Genomic DNA, 20,204 nt, shown 5'->3' with positions numbered 1-20,204 from the left:
GAACAAGTTGTATTCGATGCAATTGCTTGTCAAATGCAAAGAAATTACTACGGGGCTTTCTAGGGGTCCATGCATGAGCAGTTTTACATGGGTTTCTGTAATTGTATGGAGTTGAAGATACCAAGAGGCCCTGTTACCCCATTCTGTACTTTGGTTTTAGTCCTGTTGGGTTCCATAATTCTGAGGTAATGGTTGTGTCACAATGGACAAGCTCCAAAAGCATAGGAGACTGACAGCATTGTCTAATGAAACATCTCGCATTTTATCCCCTTTGGAATGTCATCCAAGTTACAACAATAGCTAATAATTACCTGCCATAACTGTGGAAGGAAAATAGCTGACTGTGCACCCTAGCCGTTTTATGTCTGCAGTTTCTCATTCTCAGGCTCTCTGTATAATCCATTCTTCCCCCAACGCTTTGAAGAGTTGGAAACAGTCAGTACAAATTTTCACAATATAGGTGACTTTGAAGTGTGACTTGTCAGGTCATGCTGACTTATTTTTGTGCTTGCATAGAGGATTGGTGAAGATGAATCTATTTTTTTAACTAACAGGTGTAACTTGAGAATTTGTGAATGAGTGACAGGAGGGTTGGGAACCATTTTTTCGCTCATATACTGTGAAATTTACTTTCGTCTACTCCTGGGAATGAATTGCATTTGCACAGTTAAAATAGCCACTAAAGCCCAAATCACATTTTCCAGTGGCTCTTGCAGTGAAGTATTAGTAGGACGACCGCACGTCGTGGTTTGCCTGGCACAGTCCCATTTATTCCTGTGATTTTTTTTTTTAAGGGTAGGCTATTTCACTTTCATAAATGTCCTAACTTGGACATTATATTGTCATCTGGAGCATTTTGCAAAGAGGGAAACAAAAACCCGGTAGTTTCATGGGCCATGGCAAAATGGCAGCTTGTACCCTCCCAAAAATAATAATAAATTCTTACAGTTAACCGTCAAGAATAGATAGGAGGTTAGCAATCAGCATTTCACATTGACTCCTGTCTAAGAAAATAATATTTAAATGTAGACTGTTAAATCAGTCATGGCAAATATGCTTCACCTGAGGTGTCAACTCCGACCAATTGGTAGTGGATGCCCGGAGCACCATTTGAAAAGGACTCTGAAACCACGTCTAGGGCCAGTGGGAAAGAGGGCTTTGCCCCATCACTGATGTCTGTCATGAGCACTGGAAGAGGTGGTTATAAAAGGTCAGCCAGATATTAAATGTCACTATCATAGAGTTAGATGGGATCTTAGTGATAATTCAACCCCATGTTTTCTAAAACGGGTTCCACATAACACTAATCCTTCAACGTGATTCTTAAACATGTGTTCCATGGTCAAGTAAGATTGAGAATGATACCTGCCATTTTTCTTTCTTGGAAATTCACGGTATATTGGCACAAAGTTCTAGAAGGTTCTGTAGTAGAGACAAATGTTTGACTTCGTTTAACCCAGTGCTCCATAAACCTATTTGAACCCTTTTTCAGTGGTGTCTGTCAACTCGCTGCAGAACTAGTTTCTTGGGACACATTTGAGGAAACAGTGGTCTACCTCATTCCTCACATCTCACAAGTAAGGAATCTTAAGCTCCCAAAGAGAGAATGACTGGATTACATTCCGTTTCGTTGGTCAAGGGACCAGGCAAAATCGAGAACCCCAGACTGCTGATTCCCAGTCCTGGGTCCCTTCTACCACACCATCAATGTAGAAAGTATTAGAAGCAATGTAAGAGTTTAACAGCTTCTGGCAGCATAAATTAGTTGGTATAGAGTCCACCTGCCTACTTTCATAGTTATTTTTTAGGGATAGTGATTAAGTATCTGCATGCTCATAGTGTCCACACATGAAGCTACCTCTCATGGTCAAAACAAAACAAGATAAAATCATTTTGGAGGTTTAGTTTTATCTGGGCTGCTTTTTTTCCCTCGCTCTGTTTTGTCTTTCTTTCTTAGGAGATAAAATGATTATTAGAGGAAAGAATTGTTAGATAGGAATCTGGTTTGGGTTCAAAATCCATTTTATCGTTTCCTGGGCTTTGAATTTCAAAAGGTCAATCCATTTATTGGTCTCTTTTGGACCATAAGGTTAAAGTACATCTGTTGTCCACACAAATTTAACTATTGCCTTCAAGCTAAGAAGTCATGAAATTATAGCCACAGTAAATTTAGACAAGGACCAATTTCGCTTGGTCTGCCTATAAATCCACATGACAGAATAAACATGGTGTGTCTTGTGGTTAATGTGAACACGTGTGAAAAATTAAGAAGTCTTTGGTGATAAGACAAAAAAATACTCCATAAAAATTAATTGGTGTTTAATTGAGGATGTATGAAATGCTATATTTACAGATGGCCTGACTTTGAGCTTAGGCATAAACAAAATTCATCTTGGGCGTAAGTTGACAGTTTTGTTTTGGTGGCTCTCCAGTCCACGGTGGAGCACTGCCATTCCTTTGGGAGAAAGGAACAGCTGGAAAATAAAACCATTGCTGAATCACTGATGTCTCTGGGGTTTTTCCTATATTTCCATTATAATAGCATTAAGGAAATTGGTTCCTTTAGTTTTCTTCAAGCATGTTCTTCCTTGAAGCCAAGTGGCTGTTTGTACTTTAGGAGGAGGCAGCGGCTGTGGGCTAACTTTGCCATCATGCAATCATTATTGACATCCCTTTGAAGATAAATTTTTCTAGGAAGTACAAATCAGTGGAGTTGTGAAGCAAAAATAGACATCTTTCAATGTGACTTTGTTTCCCCATGAGCATAAGAAAACTGACCTACAAGAGAAAAGAAAAACTCAACTGTTTTTAAAGGTTTTTATTTAATAAGCACCTCATTGTTCTTATTAAGTAACTCTTGAGATTTACCATTTTCTTTAGCAGAGTTGGAGAGTATTTGCCAAGATTCATTGATGAAGCTCTATAAGTTTTATAAGTCAGATTTGTTCATTTTATAAGCCACATGTTTAAAATACAGGGTTCAGAAAATTTTTGTGATATGTATTTGTAGTTCCCCAAAATAAAGATACCAAAAGAAACTGTTAGTCATAAAATCTTTATTTCTTTTAAGTGTTGGTATTAGAATAGATATTGCTAGTCAACTTGTAAGCCAAGCTGTGCCATACGTGGATATTTTTTAACATAAACTATTAGTGTCCTGTGCTGGGATGTATTTATTATACTTTGCCATTGGATTTGTTAGTTCCGCTCATTTAGTGGTTAAATTTATTCTCATAAAAATCAACAATATAGCCCTATCTTGGAGAGCCAGAGTGTTCTGAGCTTTCCCAGATGCATATCCAGGCTCTAGTATGCAGTTCTGAGCCCCACTGCCAGTTGCCAGGGTTGTAAGAGAAGGAAAGAAAAAAAAAGGCCGTATCACGGAGGTAGATTTAAAAGTTTTCTTACACTGCCCAGGAATGGAAGCGATTGGTGGTTTCAGAGACAGCCAGTTGCTCTGAAGCAGCTGCAATCCCCCTGGTTTCAGTTCTCCTTTTGACCCCTTTCGGTCCCTAACCAAACGGATCCTAGGACTGCAGTCTGATGCAGCTGCTGTCCTCCAGCAATCGGACTTGGACCAGGCCAGCGGTTACGTTTAACCTTACCTTGAAATGTAGAAAGTGAACAATTAAATATTGAACTTTTCTACGTAAGACACCTTGAATTTCAGTCCTACCACATCCTGCTGGTGCCATAATATGATCCATGAATTTTTGGCACCATCTCATTTTTAAGCTGAAATGTTTGAAAAATCCTAAGGAAAAAAGACATTATACAACAAGAAGATGTGTGTGTGTGTGTGTGTGTGTATATATATATATATATATATACACATACATATATAAACAATGTTGATATCAAAATCCCAGCAGAATAATATAAAGAAATGTGCCATCGTACAGAGCTTTAAATACTATACATTTTTTCTGTGTTATAATCCTTTATTAATAAAAAGGAAAAATTCAAGACTCATGAAGTCCATCAACATTATCCCCTCTCTAATAAGTTGATTTCAATCTAAGTATTCTATCCAAAGCAAACAATCTATAAGTATGAAACTATAGCCAATTTTTAAAGATTTTTGAAGCAGAACGTGATAGAAGAATGTAAGTTCATTAGATGAAGTGTTTTCAGCATTTCCTTGTGTCCATAATTGGGTATTCTTCTCTATTATCCCCCACTGCTAGCCCCAGAAAATAAGAAACCCAGTTCAGCTGACATCTGTACCCCCAGTCAGTTCCTGGATAGCAGTTGAAGCACAGTAGGGCCCTTGGTAGATGAACACATAAATGATTGATTAATGAATGAATGTGTGAATATGACTGTATCTCCTAATCCTTTTACATTTTATTTCCACTTAATGAAAGGTTCTTTTTATACCATGTTTATGGCCTTGGAATCTGACAACCAGCCTCAACTGTCTTACTCCTATATTAGCAAATCTTAGTTCTTTTAAACGGGAATTTGCCACACATGGTAATTTTTCCAGGTTTGTTTCTCAGCTCCCTGTTGCATGGCAGTTACATAGCCGCTTAGCAGCTCCGCCGGAGATTAGAGACGAAGAATCAGTAAACTTTGTTAAAATTTGTTTATATCCATAGTCAAGCGTTTGATGAAAGATGAAGCTAAAAGTATTGAGGAAAAAGAAATTTTGAAGCTTATCTGGATTTAATTGTTCATGTTCTTTTTCATTTCTGTAGATAAATGAGAATTGCCTATATTTAGAAACTACAATGACAACTACTTTACAAGGCCGTTGGGAAGTAAAATAAGGCCATATTTACAAAGTATGTAGCATATAATAGGCATTCAATAAATATTAATTCTCTTTCCCTTAATTTGAATTTCTATAAGTCCTTAAGAACTATCATTGTTCCCAAATATTGTATCATCTCTTTATTCCTAACGATGAGATTGTATTACATATTAAACCACCTTATAGTAGCAAATCAGAAGTATGATTGAAGTTGAAATTTATCAGAGGTAGAGAATGGGGACGTAGATAATTGGATTTTAATTTTCCAATATGCTATCCAGTGTCCTTCCACTACATAAATGGCTTCCAAGTACTAAAATGGAATGAAAAAAAGGTCCGGGTGGGTCTTCAAGTGGAATTTTACCTAAGTAGACTCTCTCTCAGCCACATTACTTGATTCCACATGCTTCCTCTCGACCAAACCCTCTCTTCTATTCTTTCCTCACAATAAATAGAAACAGCTTCCAGGATCTGGAGGGAAGCAAAAATGTATTTTCTAGAAAGAGACCAAGTTGAGGATGGTTTTCATTGCGGACTTGAACTTCACTTGCTTTGGAGCCTGCCTAGATAGCCATGCTGAGGATTCTGAGACATTCCATTTCACTAGCGAAAACATTCTGATTGGTTAGTGATGTTGGCCACAGGATAAGGAAAGGGGACAGTGTCATAACCTGTGCCATGCATTTACCAAACCTATACTTTATCCTGTTTCATATGCTTTCCATTTTAGCTTGTCACACCAGTATTGCTTTGCCTAAGCTGCTCCTAAGAAGTTAATGTAGGAAATATTTTAGGAGGTCAAAATTTAATCAGCAGACCTGCCTTTTACCTCTTCTATGAAGAATAGTAAATATTTTGAATCCTTTGCCAGGAAACTGATAAAATTATGACCTTTAAGAAATTTAACAAAACAAACATGACTGTAGCACATCTCATCCATCTGCCCGGTGGTGTCAAAACGTCAAAACTCCAGGTTCTCTTAGGTTAGATAAGAAGAGGATTTGTGTTTTTTTGTTTGTTTGTTTTGAGGAAGATTAGCCCTGAGCTAACATCTGTGCCCATCTTCCTCTACTTTATATGTGGGACGCCTACCACAGCATGGCTTGCCAAGTGGCGCTATGTCCGCACGCGGGATCCGAACTGGTGAACCCCGGGCCGCCTAAGCCGAACATGCGCACTTAACTGCTGCGCCACCAGGCTGGTCCTGGGGATTTGTTTTTGATCTACTATATAAAGAGTGGACAGGCTGATTTCCTCTTCTGATATATGCTTTAAGTAGATTATTCTGCCTTTCACTTCATACTTTTTAAATACACTTCAGTTTGAGTACGTGAGAGGAGATAAACTTCTCTCCATTTACATCTTAAGGCAGAAACTATGGTAGGTATTATTTAAGCTGTTTGTTCAATCCTTTGTTTGTAAGCATATTCTTTGATTAGTTCAATGTTTTAAAATGTAGGTTTTATTATTATTCAGGTATGCTGAGCCGGCAGATCAGGAGGTGACAACCATTGAAAGACAGTTTCCAAGAGTAGGGAGCACACTGCATGGGACTGGGGGGGGGGGGGGGGGATGGGGGTGAGTCACATGGGGAAGCACCAGAGTCAGTCAGGAGGCAGAGGGAGTGAGGGGAAAACCTGGGCAAGAGGCTTCATTGTGGTTTCCATGGGAAGGGATGAGTGAAGCAGGGTGAGCCGATTTAGGATTGGCCAGTCTGAATAATTTCAGCAGGCTCTGGGGCAAAGGGATTGTCCCTAGTTGTCTGCTACCTGGCTCTGGGTTGACTAGACCAGGAAATAGTGGCCTTAAATGTGAGAGCCAATAGAGGAGGTGGTGGGGATGTGGCTCTGGATTGGTTAGTTTTCATATGAAAGGAGGAGCTGAAGGAGAGTCATTTACTCTCTCTCAGAATTGGCCAGCCCTCGGAGGGGTGGGCTCTCCAGGGTCCGCAAGACCCCAGATGTCAAAGCATCAGAAATACAGAAAATAAAAAGGCGTGATTAATACATTCCATATGCCAGACATTGTGCTGGAACATCCAGCACACTTGTTAACTTAGGGAATACGTTAATAAGATGAGGTTTCTACTTTGGAAAAACTTACATTCTAGTAGGACAGAAAGGGACAGGAAGAGCTAATTTCAATAGAATGTGGAAGGTTAAATACCGAGGTAGTGATAAAGACAAGGTGCTAAATCCAATGGTACGTTTAAAGACCCAACGTGGATCGATAATCTTAGAAACACTATTATATCCCAGTATATTTCAAAGAAGTAGCCATTAATTACTTGCACCTTTCATCAAAGAATTTTCTACATCACTTCTTGAAGTATTTTTTAATGCAGTCACTAAATAGACAACCCCTCCGTTTCACCAAAAACCTTCGAATCATGAAACTTCATAGGAAGAAAGTCTCTTCTCCTCATACAGATGAGGAACCTGAAGCAGGAAGGCTAAATGGCTTTCCTGAAGTCACAAATGAGCGTCTTTGCTAGGCCATTGCTAGCTCCATTGTCCAGATGTTCCAATCAGAAATTAAAACGTGTGTTTATCTAAACATCAGCCAGTAATGCTGCCCTTTTTGTTGCTATAGCGAGACTGCCATCTAAATATTTGCAATTTTCCCCCCCTCCTTTTGAGTCACACCCTATCTTACCACACTTTAACCACACAGAACTGGTCACTTGACAGGTACTTACATCAGTACAATCTGACTTTCCATGACAATGTTGAAGCAATACAAATGACTCATGTCAATTATTATACTCACCACCTGATTTGGACAAAATTAGTCTTTTCTCAGCACTATTTCTTCGATGTGTTACAATCTGATATGCTTTTAAAATTTTATTCATGGAGCTGGAGAACAAAATGCATGAGTATTTAGAAAGCAAAAAACGGGTCAGCCTAGTGGTTTATAAGCACCAACCATTTCACAGTATGCGGTTGTTGCAGACATGATGAACCATTTCAGAAGAGCAAATAGATGTGTTAGATTGTTGCAGAAAATGTATTTGGTGCCTTAATCTTTCTGCCAGTATTAAAGTATATTTCAAGTATTTTATTGTGCTTACTGATTATTTTCTTCAGCCTTACACCTAGCAACATTGCTCAGCTTATAATTGGTTTTAATTATACAGGTTCTGTCTGATAAAACTACAGGTTCCATGAGATAAATATGCTAGAAAAGCATTCTGAAAATATTGCAAAATATACCAAAGCATTCTACAAATATATGGGACGTTAGTAGATGCTCAATGAGCAAGAATCTCATGGTCAAATGAGTTGGGTAAGTACTAGATTAAAAATGTTAAATTTCTGCAGGACTTCTCAGGACCTTTAATAAGAAAATGTAAATTGCAAATATCAAGGAATGAGAGATAATATGTAGCATCTGCCACAGATCCTTCACTGTTTGTTTTCTCATGGGAAGCACATTCTAAAGTAACGAGTGGCAGGTAGTATTTTTAAAGCAGCATCTTTACAAATACAATGGATCAATTAAAAAAGTTTAAAAAAACCCCCACCTTTTTCTACCATCGTAAGTTGATTTCCTACATGGGAAAACAAGGCAAAATGTATTAGGTCTCAAATAATGGTATGAGGACCTAATGGTATGAGCTCTCAAATAATGCATTAGGTGTCAAATACAGAAGATATCACAAAGTGATATGTGATCAATTGTCAAATGAATGATGTTAAAATTTTTTGAGTACAGAAGTGGGAGAAACAAACAAATAGAACACAATTTTGCATGCACTTATGTACAAGAGGCCAGAGATACAAGACACATAAAATATGGTTGCTGTATTAAAGAAGTGGATAACCCAGATGGAGAGCCAGGATTCTGTGATTCAAGTTAGTGTGGTCCAAACATAATAGACCAGAACTCCTTAACCTTTATGTGTGTGTGAGTCACCTGGGGGATCTGAACTGATGCAGTAGATTTGGGATGAGGGTCAAGATTCTGCATTTCTAACAAATTCCCAAATGATGCTAATGCTGCTGGTCCAAGGATCACACTTCGAGGAACAAGAAGTTGGAGCAGGAATTGGCAAACTTTCTCTATAAAGTCCAGATATCAATATTTTAGGATTTGTGGGCCATACAGTCTGTTGCAACTACTCAACTCTGTCTCTGTAATGCCAAAGCAGTCATAGACAACAGGTAAATGAATGAGCATAGTTGCGTTACAGAAAAACTTTATTTGTGGACTCTGAAATTTGAACTTCATATGATTTTCATGTCACAAAATATTCTGATTTTTTTCCTAACATTTAAAAATATAAAAACCACTCTTAGCTTGCAGGCCATACAAAAACAGGCAGGAGGCCTGCCGGCTGTAAGTTTGCTGACTCTTGAGTTAGAGGACGAGACGCTATGCTCCCTTGGGTAGTTGGCAGAAGTTTTCCTATGAAATGTATCTAGCCAAAGCAATTGGTCTTTCTGTCTTTTAAACCTTCTTTGCATTTTTTCATGCTGCTTTTTCCCTCTAATAGGTAGTTTGTATCTTTTTTATGGAAGATAAAACACTCTAATTGAGAGTCCAGAAAGACAAACTCCTTAACTAGTTGCAGAGTTTAGCAGGCATTATTCTATTGCCTGTAGCACGTAATGCAATGCCTTCCCCGTAGAAGGTGCCCAGCAAGCACGTGTTCACTTGCATTTAGTCTGTTGAAGGGGCCTTTGGCTTGACCTTAAGGAAGTCTTGTTCCTAAATGGGATTAGTGAAGAGGGTAAGGAGAGAATTCCAAGGAGGAGAAAGTAGACAAGTCATACATGAGGCTGTGTAGGGAAAAATAAATCCGTGTAAATATTTGACTGAAGCAGTGGATTAGCATAGGAAAATGATAGAAAATAAAATCAGGGCCAAGTCCTATGAAAAGGATCTGAAGTTTGGGGAATGATGTCCATAGGGAAGACTTTCAATAGGTTTAATCTGATACAGAATAAGGAAAGAATTGATAGCTTGTTGGAGATGGAGAGATCAGTGAAAAGACTTAAGCCGTAGTCTGTTCTCATGGGAGCAGATCTGGGCTGTGACTGCGGAAAGAGAACAGGGAAGGATGTGGAAGATGGCTCTAGGCTGGAATGTTCTCCAAGACTTTATGAAAGAAAGGAAACCACACAGTGCCCCAGAATCGAAATATTGCCCTTCTCAATTGCCTCAAGAGTAATATGGATTACATTGCATAGGTTGCTCAGTTGGCTGGGTTTTAATGCGTTTTAATTCCCAAAGTCATATCTATTCTTTTGTGAGTATCTCATATTTATTTTTTTAATATAGTTTCTGGAGTTAATACTCTGGATATTAGCAAACTGACTTCTTTTATTAACTTTATTTTCAGATATAGACAAATACATTGTGCCATCTAAATGCAGAAAAATTTAGTCTTAAGTGCCATATTTTCCCCAAAGTTTGCCGAATCCAAACAATTTTCTAGAAGATTAGACTCAGAGAAAATCTCTAAGTACTGATTAAGAGCTAAATGGACAATACTATCCCAGAGATTTCAGTCCTTTCAGTTGTAAGTGGAACATTCCTACATATTTCATAAAAATAAATCACATTGTGGGGGGAGCAGATTAGGGTGGCTTCCCTTTTTTTTTTGTAAAAATCCTGTTGCGAGTTTGAGTTGCTGGGGGAATAAAGTAAGGACTGTGAGGGAGAACCTGTGTTGAAACAGTCTGGCAGCCTGCAGCCTCCCACCCCAAGGTCCTGCTTATTTGGGAAAGGAAAGTGCTGACCAGCAAGAATGAATTACAGCACGACCGCCACATCGCTCTCCATCGTGGAAGCCATGTGGTCGGCTAGAGAGTTTTGTAAATATCAGAAATGTGGAAGGCATTAAATCTGTTACTGCTCAGCTGATCAGAAGTCTTCGGGTCAACAAAAATATTGCTGCCTATGATTTTTTTAACATGATGACTAGTTTCCCTTGATACGTTAGATATTTTGAGCATAATGTTTATATTACTTTCATATTTTTCTTTAGATAAGAATAATAGATAAAATGGTAATAAACGTAAGAGGCATTTATGATAAAACATTTTATAAGACATTTTGAATTTCTTTTCCTTTTGTTTTGTAACTGAGATGGTCTTTCCAAGCTTGACGATGTCCCTTATTTCAAGGTTGTTAAAATGTACATGATGCTTTACAAAGAAAACCTGGGGGAATTGTCTGGTCATTAATTTCATGGTCTAAAGTGTAGCGCTTCCATCAGTAACATTGACACCAATCTTTTTTTTATCAAACAAGCGTCTTATTACATAGCATCTAGGCTTTCACTTTTGCTTTATTATTTTAAACATCCCCATTTCCTTTCTTTCTCTCCTGTCCTCTGACCTCCATTTGGCCTGCAGATGGTTCTGTGAGGGGAAGGAGCTGTACAACACTCCTGACATTCAGATCCACTGTGAAGGTGGAGACCTCCATACCCTGATCATAGCAGAGGCCTTTGAGGACGACACAGGTCGCTATACCTGTCTGGCTACCAACCCCAGCGGCTCAGACACAACATCTGCCGAGGTGTTCATTGAAGGTAAGGAGAGGTGCGTGGTACAGGAGTGTGAATTGTCTAACAGCTTGAGTATCCACGGCTTCAGGACTTCATTGTGAATACACTTTTCTAGTGCAAACAGCGTAATGGTGTTGTGATTCAAACCTCATTTCTCCTGAAAAGTTTATAAATAAATTGAACAGTTCTGACACTTAGGCATACATCAGCTATGTCTAATGTCAACATTTGTTCCTTTTAATTTAAAACATTTCTGCTACATTAACTTGAATTTATTTAAAATATAAAGTACCCAGCTTATTTTTTGGTTTACCATGTGAATAAAGAATGGGAACATATTGAAATACCATATCTGTCAACCAAAATTAAACTATAAATGATTTACGAAATCTTTCATGAGAACATTAAGTGATTGAATATTTTGTGTTCTCATTTTTATTAAATTCTAGAATCTTTTTCTTTTGTTAAGACTCTGTTATTCCTGCTAAATGTTCATCTTGCAACCACTAAATGAAAAAATTTCAAGAATCATTGTTGTATTAAAGAGGGGTAGGCAGAAAGTAGAATATTTCTATTGTTCTATCAATTCATTTTTGACAAGACTCTGCCTATAGGGCATTAGAAAACTTGATATCAAAGTATATGATTTTACATTATTGTTGCATTTTGATCAATACCAGTAATTTACATTGGAAGCATTTTAAGCACCATAGTGTTCATATTGTCCTGAAATCTGTAAATTGGTGAGGACCGTATTAATTGGTTGCTTTTCAAAATAGTAGTTAAAATATAGAAAGAAAATTAAAGTCTTTGAGGTCTCCATTACCTTAATTTTCATCTTTTTACTATTTTTCTTGTTACTGATTAATACCACCAGATTTCTTTACTACTTAAAGTAGAAGAAAGCAATATGTGAATCATCATTTATACTCCTTCAAGAACTGATCAAAAAAATTAGTCTTAGAAGTAACTGTTACTGCTTACTAAAAGTATGAACCTTTACTTTTAATAAAAGAATTCTCTGCCTTGTCTTTGAAAGCAGACATCTGTGAACTCCTCGAGGGACCTTGTCCTGCTAATAAAAGCAAGCATTTTTTTATATAACAATAGCTAATACTTACATAGCACCTATAAATGCACATATATACATACATAGCCATTTAAACGTCACTATAAGCCTGTGAGGTATTTTTAGTATTCTCTTCTTACAAATGGGTAAACTGAGACCCAGAGAGGTTAAAGGGACTCATTCAAAGTCATATAAGGTTTCCAACCCAGGCAGTCTTGCTCCAGGCCCATATTCCTAACCCCTATGTCACACACATTTCAACGTGCTAAATGAATAGAAAAAGAATGACAAAAAGATTTTTAACATTGAACTAATAAGTTAGTATTAGTCCTGGGCAGGCTGTGTAGCAGACTTCTTGAAGCATTTTAGGATATGATGAAGGGACTTGAACTTTGATAAAAAACCTGTTTGCTCCTGACAATCACATTTGTCTCTCAAATCCAAGTTCACGTAGAACCTTTTAAAATTAATGCTTTGTTTGCTTCCAGCATTGCTAGAAATGTGGTGAGTTTTAATGTGTATTGCTTCTATAATACAGATATTAGATGAAATCACTTTAGGTTTCAGTACTAGCCTGCCAACCCAATTCAGCCAACGTTTATTAAGACCCTCCTATCTGCCAGATAGCGCAGATACAAATATGATTAAGACCCGTCTCTGATAACAAGCAGTTCCCAATCTAACAGCAGAGATGGACCCATTAAAAAAAAGAATATAAAATGATAAGTTATGTTATGATAAGTGACATAATAAAAATATGTAAAGTGTTACAAGGATACTAATTAACTTAAAGATTACCTGCAAGACATATATAAGCTATACCTACTTTTCATATAATAAAAGGAAATATTTCTCTGCCTCTGAAACCAGTGTCAGTATGTGACTCTGGTAGACCCAAACCATTCAAAATGTGGTCTTTAATTTTATTTCATTAAATTTGGTTCTTCTATGTAGAAGCTCCTGAACTGCCAGTCCTCTCCTGCCTTTGAAATCATATGGATGAGTTATCAATATGGAAAAAGTACACCCCCGTTTCTGTATGCCACATATATTTCATGCCCAGGTCTTCAACAAAAATAGTGGATTTTTTCCAGTGTACTGTTTTTCACATGATAACGCTAAACTCACTCAGATAGCCCACCAGCCATTGGGTATCTGTGACTTCAGATAGATTGTGTGTGAAGAAAGGATAAGGAAGCTGGGCAGAGGCAGAATAAAGATTCAGTCTCCTAAGCCTAATGAAAAGTGCTTTAAAAAAGTGGCTCATTGGCCATGAGAAATATGGATAATAATTTCAAAAAAAAAACCTGATAGATTTTAGTGTGTTTTTATCCCTCAGAACAATTACATGAAATGGAAGAGAACTTCATATAAATTCTTAGACTCACATTATGACTGAAAGTAAGAAATTTTTATATTTTACTTATTCCAGCACTAAATTAGGTTCAGACACGTCCCTATTGAATTGTTTCTAAACCACGTTGCTGTTACTACGTCAGCGCATAGTCATTGGAGGGGGGGAGGGTGTCTATCAGAGGATAGGAAGTTGTCTACAGAATTTTAAAGTCTCAGCAAAATCTTCCCTAAGAGTTTAATGACCTACTAGTTGGAAACTATCTAAATTTTGTTGTCTTATGCATCAAATTTTAGAATGATACAAAAGAGATTACAGCTTAAGAACAATAACTAGTGTTTAGGTAATGTTAAGTAGGAACCAAGCATTGTTCTTCATTTTTACGTGGATTGTTTCATTTAATCCTTACAAAATCACCCCCATTTTAGGGTTGAGGAAACTGAAGCTTGGAGTGGCTAAGTAGAGCCTTAGAGAGGCCCAAGATTGCGTGGCTTGCTCTCTCTCACACCCACACACGCACACACACACACAGTGTGCCCAAGATCTCTCTCTCTCTCTCTCACACATACACACATATCTGGCATTCAAGGATTCCAAGCCAGGCAGTCTGACTTCTGAGCCTCCCCTCTTAACCACTACAGAATAAAATGTAAATGAACTCATTATCGTGGGGCAGCTGGATCCTCACCTCAATCTAGTAACAGGGTTTACGATCTGAGCACAGCATTTTTCTGGGCAGGTAGTTGAGCACTCCTGAGTCATCCTTCAAGGACTTACTAAGGGACTCCTGTAAGGCAGGCCATGGTCTGAGCCCTGGGGACACATCGGTGAGCAGGACAGGCCCCTGTTCTCACTGCACTGAGACTCTGGAAGAGGAGGGAGAGTAAACCAGTAAACACATAGATAATTCCAGCACCAGCACATGCTGGAAATAAAGGTGACTAATGGGATAAGGTGATCAGGAAGGCCTCTCTGAAGATGACATTTGATTTCAGTCCAGAACTCTGAGAAGAAGCCGATGGGAACACTGAGAAGAGAGTGCTCCAGACAGAGGGAATGAATACAAGCTCTGAGTGGGGAACACCAGATGTGCTCAAGGAGCAGAGGAAGTCCAGGCTAACTAAAACATAACAGGGAAGAAGCGGCTTGGAAGGTTGGGCAGCGGCCAGCTCATGTGCGACATAGGGCCTTACGGTCACTGTGAGCAGTTTGGCCTTTATTCTAAATAAAATTGCAAGTCATGAAGGTTTAAACTGAAAAGTCACATTATCTGATTTATGTGTTTAAGCCGTTGCTTTGGCTTACAATCCTGAGACCAGTTAGAAGCCTGTTACATCATTACAGAGGAGAAATGGTGGTACTTCATGAGGATACGGTATAAAAGGAGGAAGGAGAGTCAGATCAGTGTTAGAGTTAGAGGCAGACTCCGGAAGCCACACAGTGGATTAGGTGAGGGGACGAAAGGAGTTAGGTCCAACTCTAGATTTCAGCTTTACCATTGGTGTGGACAATGTTTCCAATCTCTGAAATGGGAGGAGTGGGCAGGAACCAGATTAGGGGACAGAGGGAAGTAAGTGCTCTGTTTTGAACACGCTGCATTGAAATCCCTGTTTAGATAGCTAAATGGATGTGTCAAGTCGGTAACTGGATGTTGGAGTATGGTCTAGAGCACAGGGTGAGAAAAATATATTTGGGAGCATTTGGTAACTAACAATATATTTGGGAGATGGTAACTGAAGCTGTGGGCTGGGACATATTGCTGGACAGACCAGATAGGGAGGAGGAGGAGATGGGGAAGAGAGAGAGAGAGGGCCCCAAGTCTTAGCCTGGGATGTTCCTTCCTACATGTTGAAGTTCCAAGAGGAGGAGATGCCAGCAAAGGAGAGTAAGAAGGAGGAGCCCTGGGGTGAGAGAGAAACCAGGCAGAGTGGTGTAAGTGGAGGCAAGAGACAGTGATTCAGGAAGGAGGGTAATGCCAGCTCTGTCTACTGCTGCTGAGAGTCCTGTCAGATGAGGACGAGGAGGAAACCACTGGGTTTGGCAGCTATAGGTGATGTCAGTGATTTTAACAAGAGGGGTTTGGGGAACCTGGAGAAGACCAAAGGTCAAGTGGAGTGAGCTGTGAAAAGTTTGCAAAATATGGAAGGAGAAGCAACAAATAATAGCTTGCATTGGGGAAGTTTTGTTCAAACACGAGGAGAGACATAGGCCAGTATCTAGAAAGAAGTGTGGGGTTCAGAAAGGTGGGATTTTTTTTAGATATAATTAACATATAACATTATATTAGTTAGAAGTGTACAACATAATGATTTATTACATGTATATATTGTGAGGTGATCACCACTATTATTCTAGTTAGCGTCCGTGACTATCCATAGTTATACATTTTTTTCTTGTGATGAGAACTTTTAAAATGTACTCTTAGCAACTTTCAAATATATGATACAGTGTTGTTAACTATAATGACCATGCTGTACATTACATCCCCAGCATTTATTCATTTTAGAACTGGAGTTTATACCTTTTGACCCCCTTTGCCCATTTCACCTACTCTCCAACCCCCACCTCTGGCAACCACTGGTCTGTTCTTTGTATCTATGAGTTCATGTTTGTGTTTTTTTTAGTTTTTAGATTCCACATATAGAGAAATTTTACAGTGTTTGTCTTTCTCTGTCTGATATATTTCGCTTAGCGTAATGCCCTCGGGATTCATCTATGTTGTTGCAAATGGCAGGATTTCCTTCTTTTTTAGGTTAAATAATATTTCATTGTGTGTGCGTGTGTGTGTGTGTGTATATATATATATATATATATATATATATATATATACCACATCTTTTTTATCCATTTATCCATTGATGGGCACTTAGGTTGGTTCCATGTCTTGGCTATTGTAAATAATGCTGCAGTAGACATGGGGGCGCATATATCTTTTCAAGTTAATATTTTCATTTCCTTTGGATAAATACCCAGAAGTAGAATTGCTGGATAAGAAAGATGGTTTTTGCAGTTTTTCAGCTTATTTGTTTCTTTTCATGTTTATATGCTAAAGAAAGTAATCCAAGAGAGAAATATAGATCATGCACAAGGAAGGGAGAATAAGGTAGAGAGCAAAGTCCTTGAAAAGGAGAAAGGAAACAGAATCTGGCCCACATGTGTGCTAGATGTTGAGGGTGGTACCTTCAAGGACCAGATGGTGAAGAGATAGTCTCAAGAGTTTCACGATATAATAGGAAAGGTAAACATGTGAAATAAATATAGACGTCTAAAGCATTCACCGCCACCCCCTCCTGACTGTACAGTGGATTACACAGATCAGTATAGCTTTAGGGGCTCCAGAGGGCAGGTTGGTGGTTCTGAAATGTGGATGAAGGAAGCTGGATTAAACTGGACCTTGTGGATATGGAGTTGGGTCGGATGGAGAGGAGGGGAGGGCAGCATTAAAAAGGTGGAGAGGAGGGCTGGAATACTTGAGCATGACGCAAGCTGGCAGATCCTGTTTGATGTTTATTTATAGGTTCTTGGTGCTTCGAATAATCAGATAAAATGTCTGTCCCTTTTAAGCACCATTTTGAAGCATGATAAGGTGTTCTATGAGTAATTGCTCCTGTTGATCCCAGCAGGATAAAATCTCTCTGAGCATTCAGGTTCCTTTGACTAGATTTTGAAAACATGCTGAGAGAAGCTGAAGGAGTCCCAGCACGGTTTTGGCCGTTCTTTCACGATATTTTCTGACCAGCTTAGTTCCTAGCTCCGTGACCTTGAACAGTTTATTCAGTGGCTCTGTAATTCAGTTTCTCCATCTCTGCATGAAGAAAATTAGATTGTTGTAAGGATTGAATGAGTTAATCCCCTAAAGCGGTGCCTGGCACATAATGTGAGCTGTAATTACTATTACAAAAATAGCACATTTTCATTTAAAAAAATCTAAAACATATAGACGAAAATATAGAAGTCATGTATAATTCCACTACTCTCTGTCAGTCACTCTTAATCTTCATCTTTCCAGTCTTTTTCCCGTATGTGTATATTTTACTCTGAATGCTCTTTTGTACTTTGTTTTTTAAGATTTAACCTGTTTTGTCACAGACATCTACCCAGGTCATTAAACAGTGTTTACAACTTATTTTAATGCCTTTATAGTCATTCATCAGTTATAAAATTTTAAATCATTGGCATTGCTTCAGTTACTCTTATCTGAGACTGCAAATGATTGTTGCTGTGCTGGTAATTATAGCAACTGAGAAAGAAGGGAGGGAGAAAAATGAAAAATGTCAGTAGGGGGACAGAGTGTATTTACTTCTTAAATTTTGAAAGGCAAACATGTACCAAAGGATGTACTCCATAAAGACTTCCTGTTTCCTGAAGTTGAAGCTATATGATTTACATCTATTTTGCTTTCACTCAGAAATATAGCTCTTTTTTTAATTAAGGAAGATATCAGATTGACAGAAATAGTTAAAATAATTATAATTAAATTCTAAATATATTATTATGTATTTGTGTATAATGAATGTATAATATATAAATAAATTATATAAATATAAAATGTATAAATATAAATTATAATTAAAACATAGTGTTTTCATGAGTGTGGGGGATGAGCATTTTGAGATATTGCTATTCTACACATCTTTCTGCAGAGATGTTAAAAAATGGAAAAAATAAATATATTCTTTAATAGTGGAATGATAAAATTATGGTGAATCCACACAAATAAATTTGATGCAGCCGTTAGAAAACTATAAAGTACGTGGCTATTTATTGACATGGAAAGGTATTTCACAATGTATTAAGTGGGGGGAAAAGCAATAATTGAACAGTACTATAGCATCTTTTAAAAATATGTTTATTACTTATATATGTAGACTGGGATAAACTTTAGAAGGATATGTTCCAAAATTTCTGGGTGGTGATAGTCCAAATGATTTTTTTCTTTAATTTTTGCTATTGTGCATTTTATGGGTCTTTTCCTACATGGAAGTATTAAATTGGATATGTTTTAAAAATGGAAAGGGAATAGCTTTTACAGTCAAGACAGGAGGTTCATTTTGGGGACATTTCCAGCCGTATCCCATCGCTAGAGTAGAGTGGAGATCATTCACATTGGACTCCTTCACTCAGTGTGGGAGGCATTATAGAAATAGTTAGCATTTAGGCAGGTAAATATTAAATGAACAGATAGACAGTAATTGCAAGGGCTGAAACCTGTGCCTCTGTCAGATGGGAACCTACATAAAAAACTGAAAGTGATGGTTTGATAAATACAAGAAAAATGTTAACCTGAGACAGGAGTGTTTTTTCCTAAGCAGCAGGTGCAAAGCAGATGACTAAAGGGAAGAGACTGGAGAGGAGAGGGAGGGCAGAATGACCCTGAGGGGAGGGAGGACAACCTGCTGGCGTAGACAGGGAGATTTGATCTGCCACCCTCTGCAAGAGCTACTCTGACACCTGAGAAGGAAGGTGACATGGAGATTTCACAAGGGTTGGACAGGTGTGCGAAAACTAGCAAAAGTCTTCTTATTCAGGGCACACAAACCTTTTTGGTCTTTTACATTTCTCTGAAAATCAGCTGGAAAAAAGTAGCAAAAGAGAATGAAAAAAAGAATGGCTTTCTAAATACAGGTAATCAGAGAAGATTTTTTTTTCCTAATGATTTAAATATTTGGAATCAGATAAAAAATAGCTGTTTTTCTCCCCTCTTTCTGGCCACTTGGAGAGCGTCTGTGATAACTTCTGTGGGACTTTTGCCACACTTCCTCATCTCAGGATTCCAGTAAAATTCATCTCCCGCAGGTTACCATGACTATCTGGTAACTGAGTCTCCTGGTTTTTCCTCGGTGTTTCCCCTGCTCAGCTTCTCCCACCTCCTCGTTGTGGTTAAAACTTTCTCCTTGTCTATCATCTATTTTCAGTGGTTTGGTGTTTGTTTTGCTCTCTTTTTTCCTGCTCCCCCAGTTAATCCTGCACAGTTGATTTTCCCAATCGCCACTCTCAATACCTAGACATAGAGTCCAAACACTGCAGCCCTGGTATTCCAGATCGCACCCTGTGTTTCTAGACTTGCCTTCCACTTCCGCCGTCCAGCATGCTGCTCTTCTCTGGTCCATTCCCTGTCCCCAGACAAGCTCTGCCATTCCCTAGTTCCATTCATTCATTCCACCAGAAGTTAAAGGCCTGCCATGAACAGGGCATGACACTCAGCCCTCAGGGGAATACAGACCTGCACAGCACATGAAGGTCATGTTGCCTGGAGGAATTATGGGCCAAAAGTTCAAAAAGCAGTAGTGCAAACCCTGTGGTGACTGCTTTCAAGTTGTGACCTTATGCAAATTACTTAACCTCTTGGTTCCTCAATTTTCTTATCTGTATTTGGACATAACTCACCTCTTACTGAGGTTCATTTACTATAATGATTAAATGCTATAAAGTGCCTAGCCGACTGCTAGGCAAATATTAAGTACTCAAAAATTGGTAGTTCCCTTCCTAAGCTCGCCTCAGTTCT

The 20,204-nt window shown here is 38.4% G+C and overlaps 1 protein-coding gene across 9 annotated transcripts in view; it reads left to right on the top strand.

The window, feature by feature from the left end:
- PALLD (palladin, cytoskeletal associated protein) overlaps positions 1 to 20,204 on the top strand; it is a 382,662-nt gene that overhangs the window by 142,429 nt on the left and 220,029 nt on the right. For all 9 annotated transcript variants that reach the window (XM_070611497.1, XM_070611499.1, XM_070611496.1 and 6 more), the window contains one exon: positions 11,122 to 11,300. In XM_070611497.1, coding sequence (XP_070467598.1) covers positions 11,122 to 11,300 — 179 coding nt within the window. The remainder of the gene's footprint in view (positions 1 to 11,121; positions 11,301 to 20,204) is intronic.

The sequence above is a fragment of the Equus przewalskii genome, chromosome 2 (assembly GCF_037783145.1).
Source record: "Equus przewalskii isolate Varuska chromosome 2, EquPr2, whole genome shotgun sequence".
NCBI classification, from domain to species: domain Eukaryota; kingdom Metazoa; phylum Chordata; class Mammalia; order Perissodactyla; family Equidae; genus Equus; species Equus przewalskii.
This window is presented reverse-complemented; position numbering and strand designations above follow the sequence as displayed.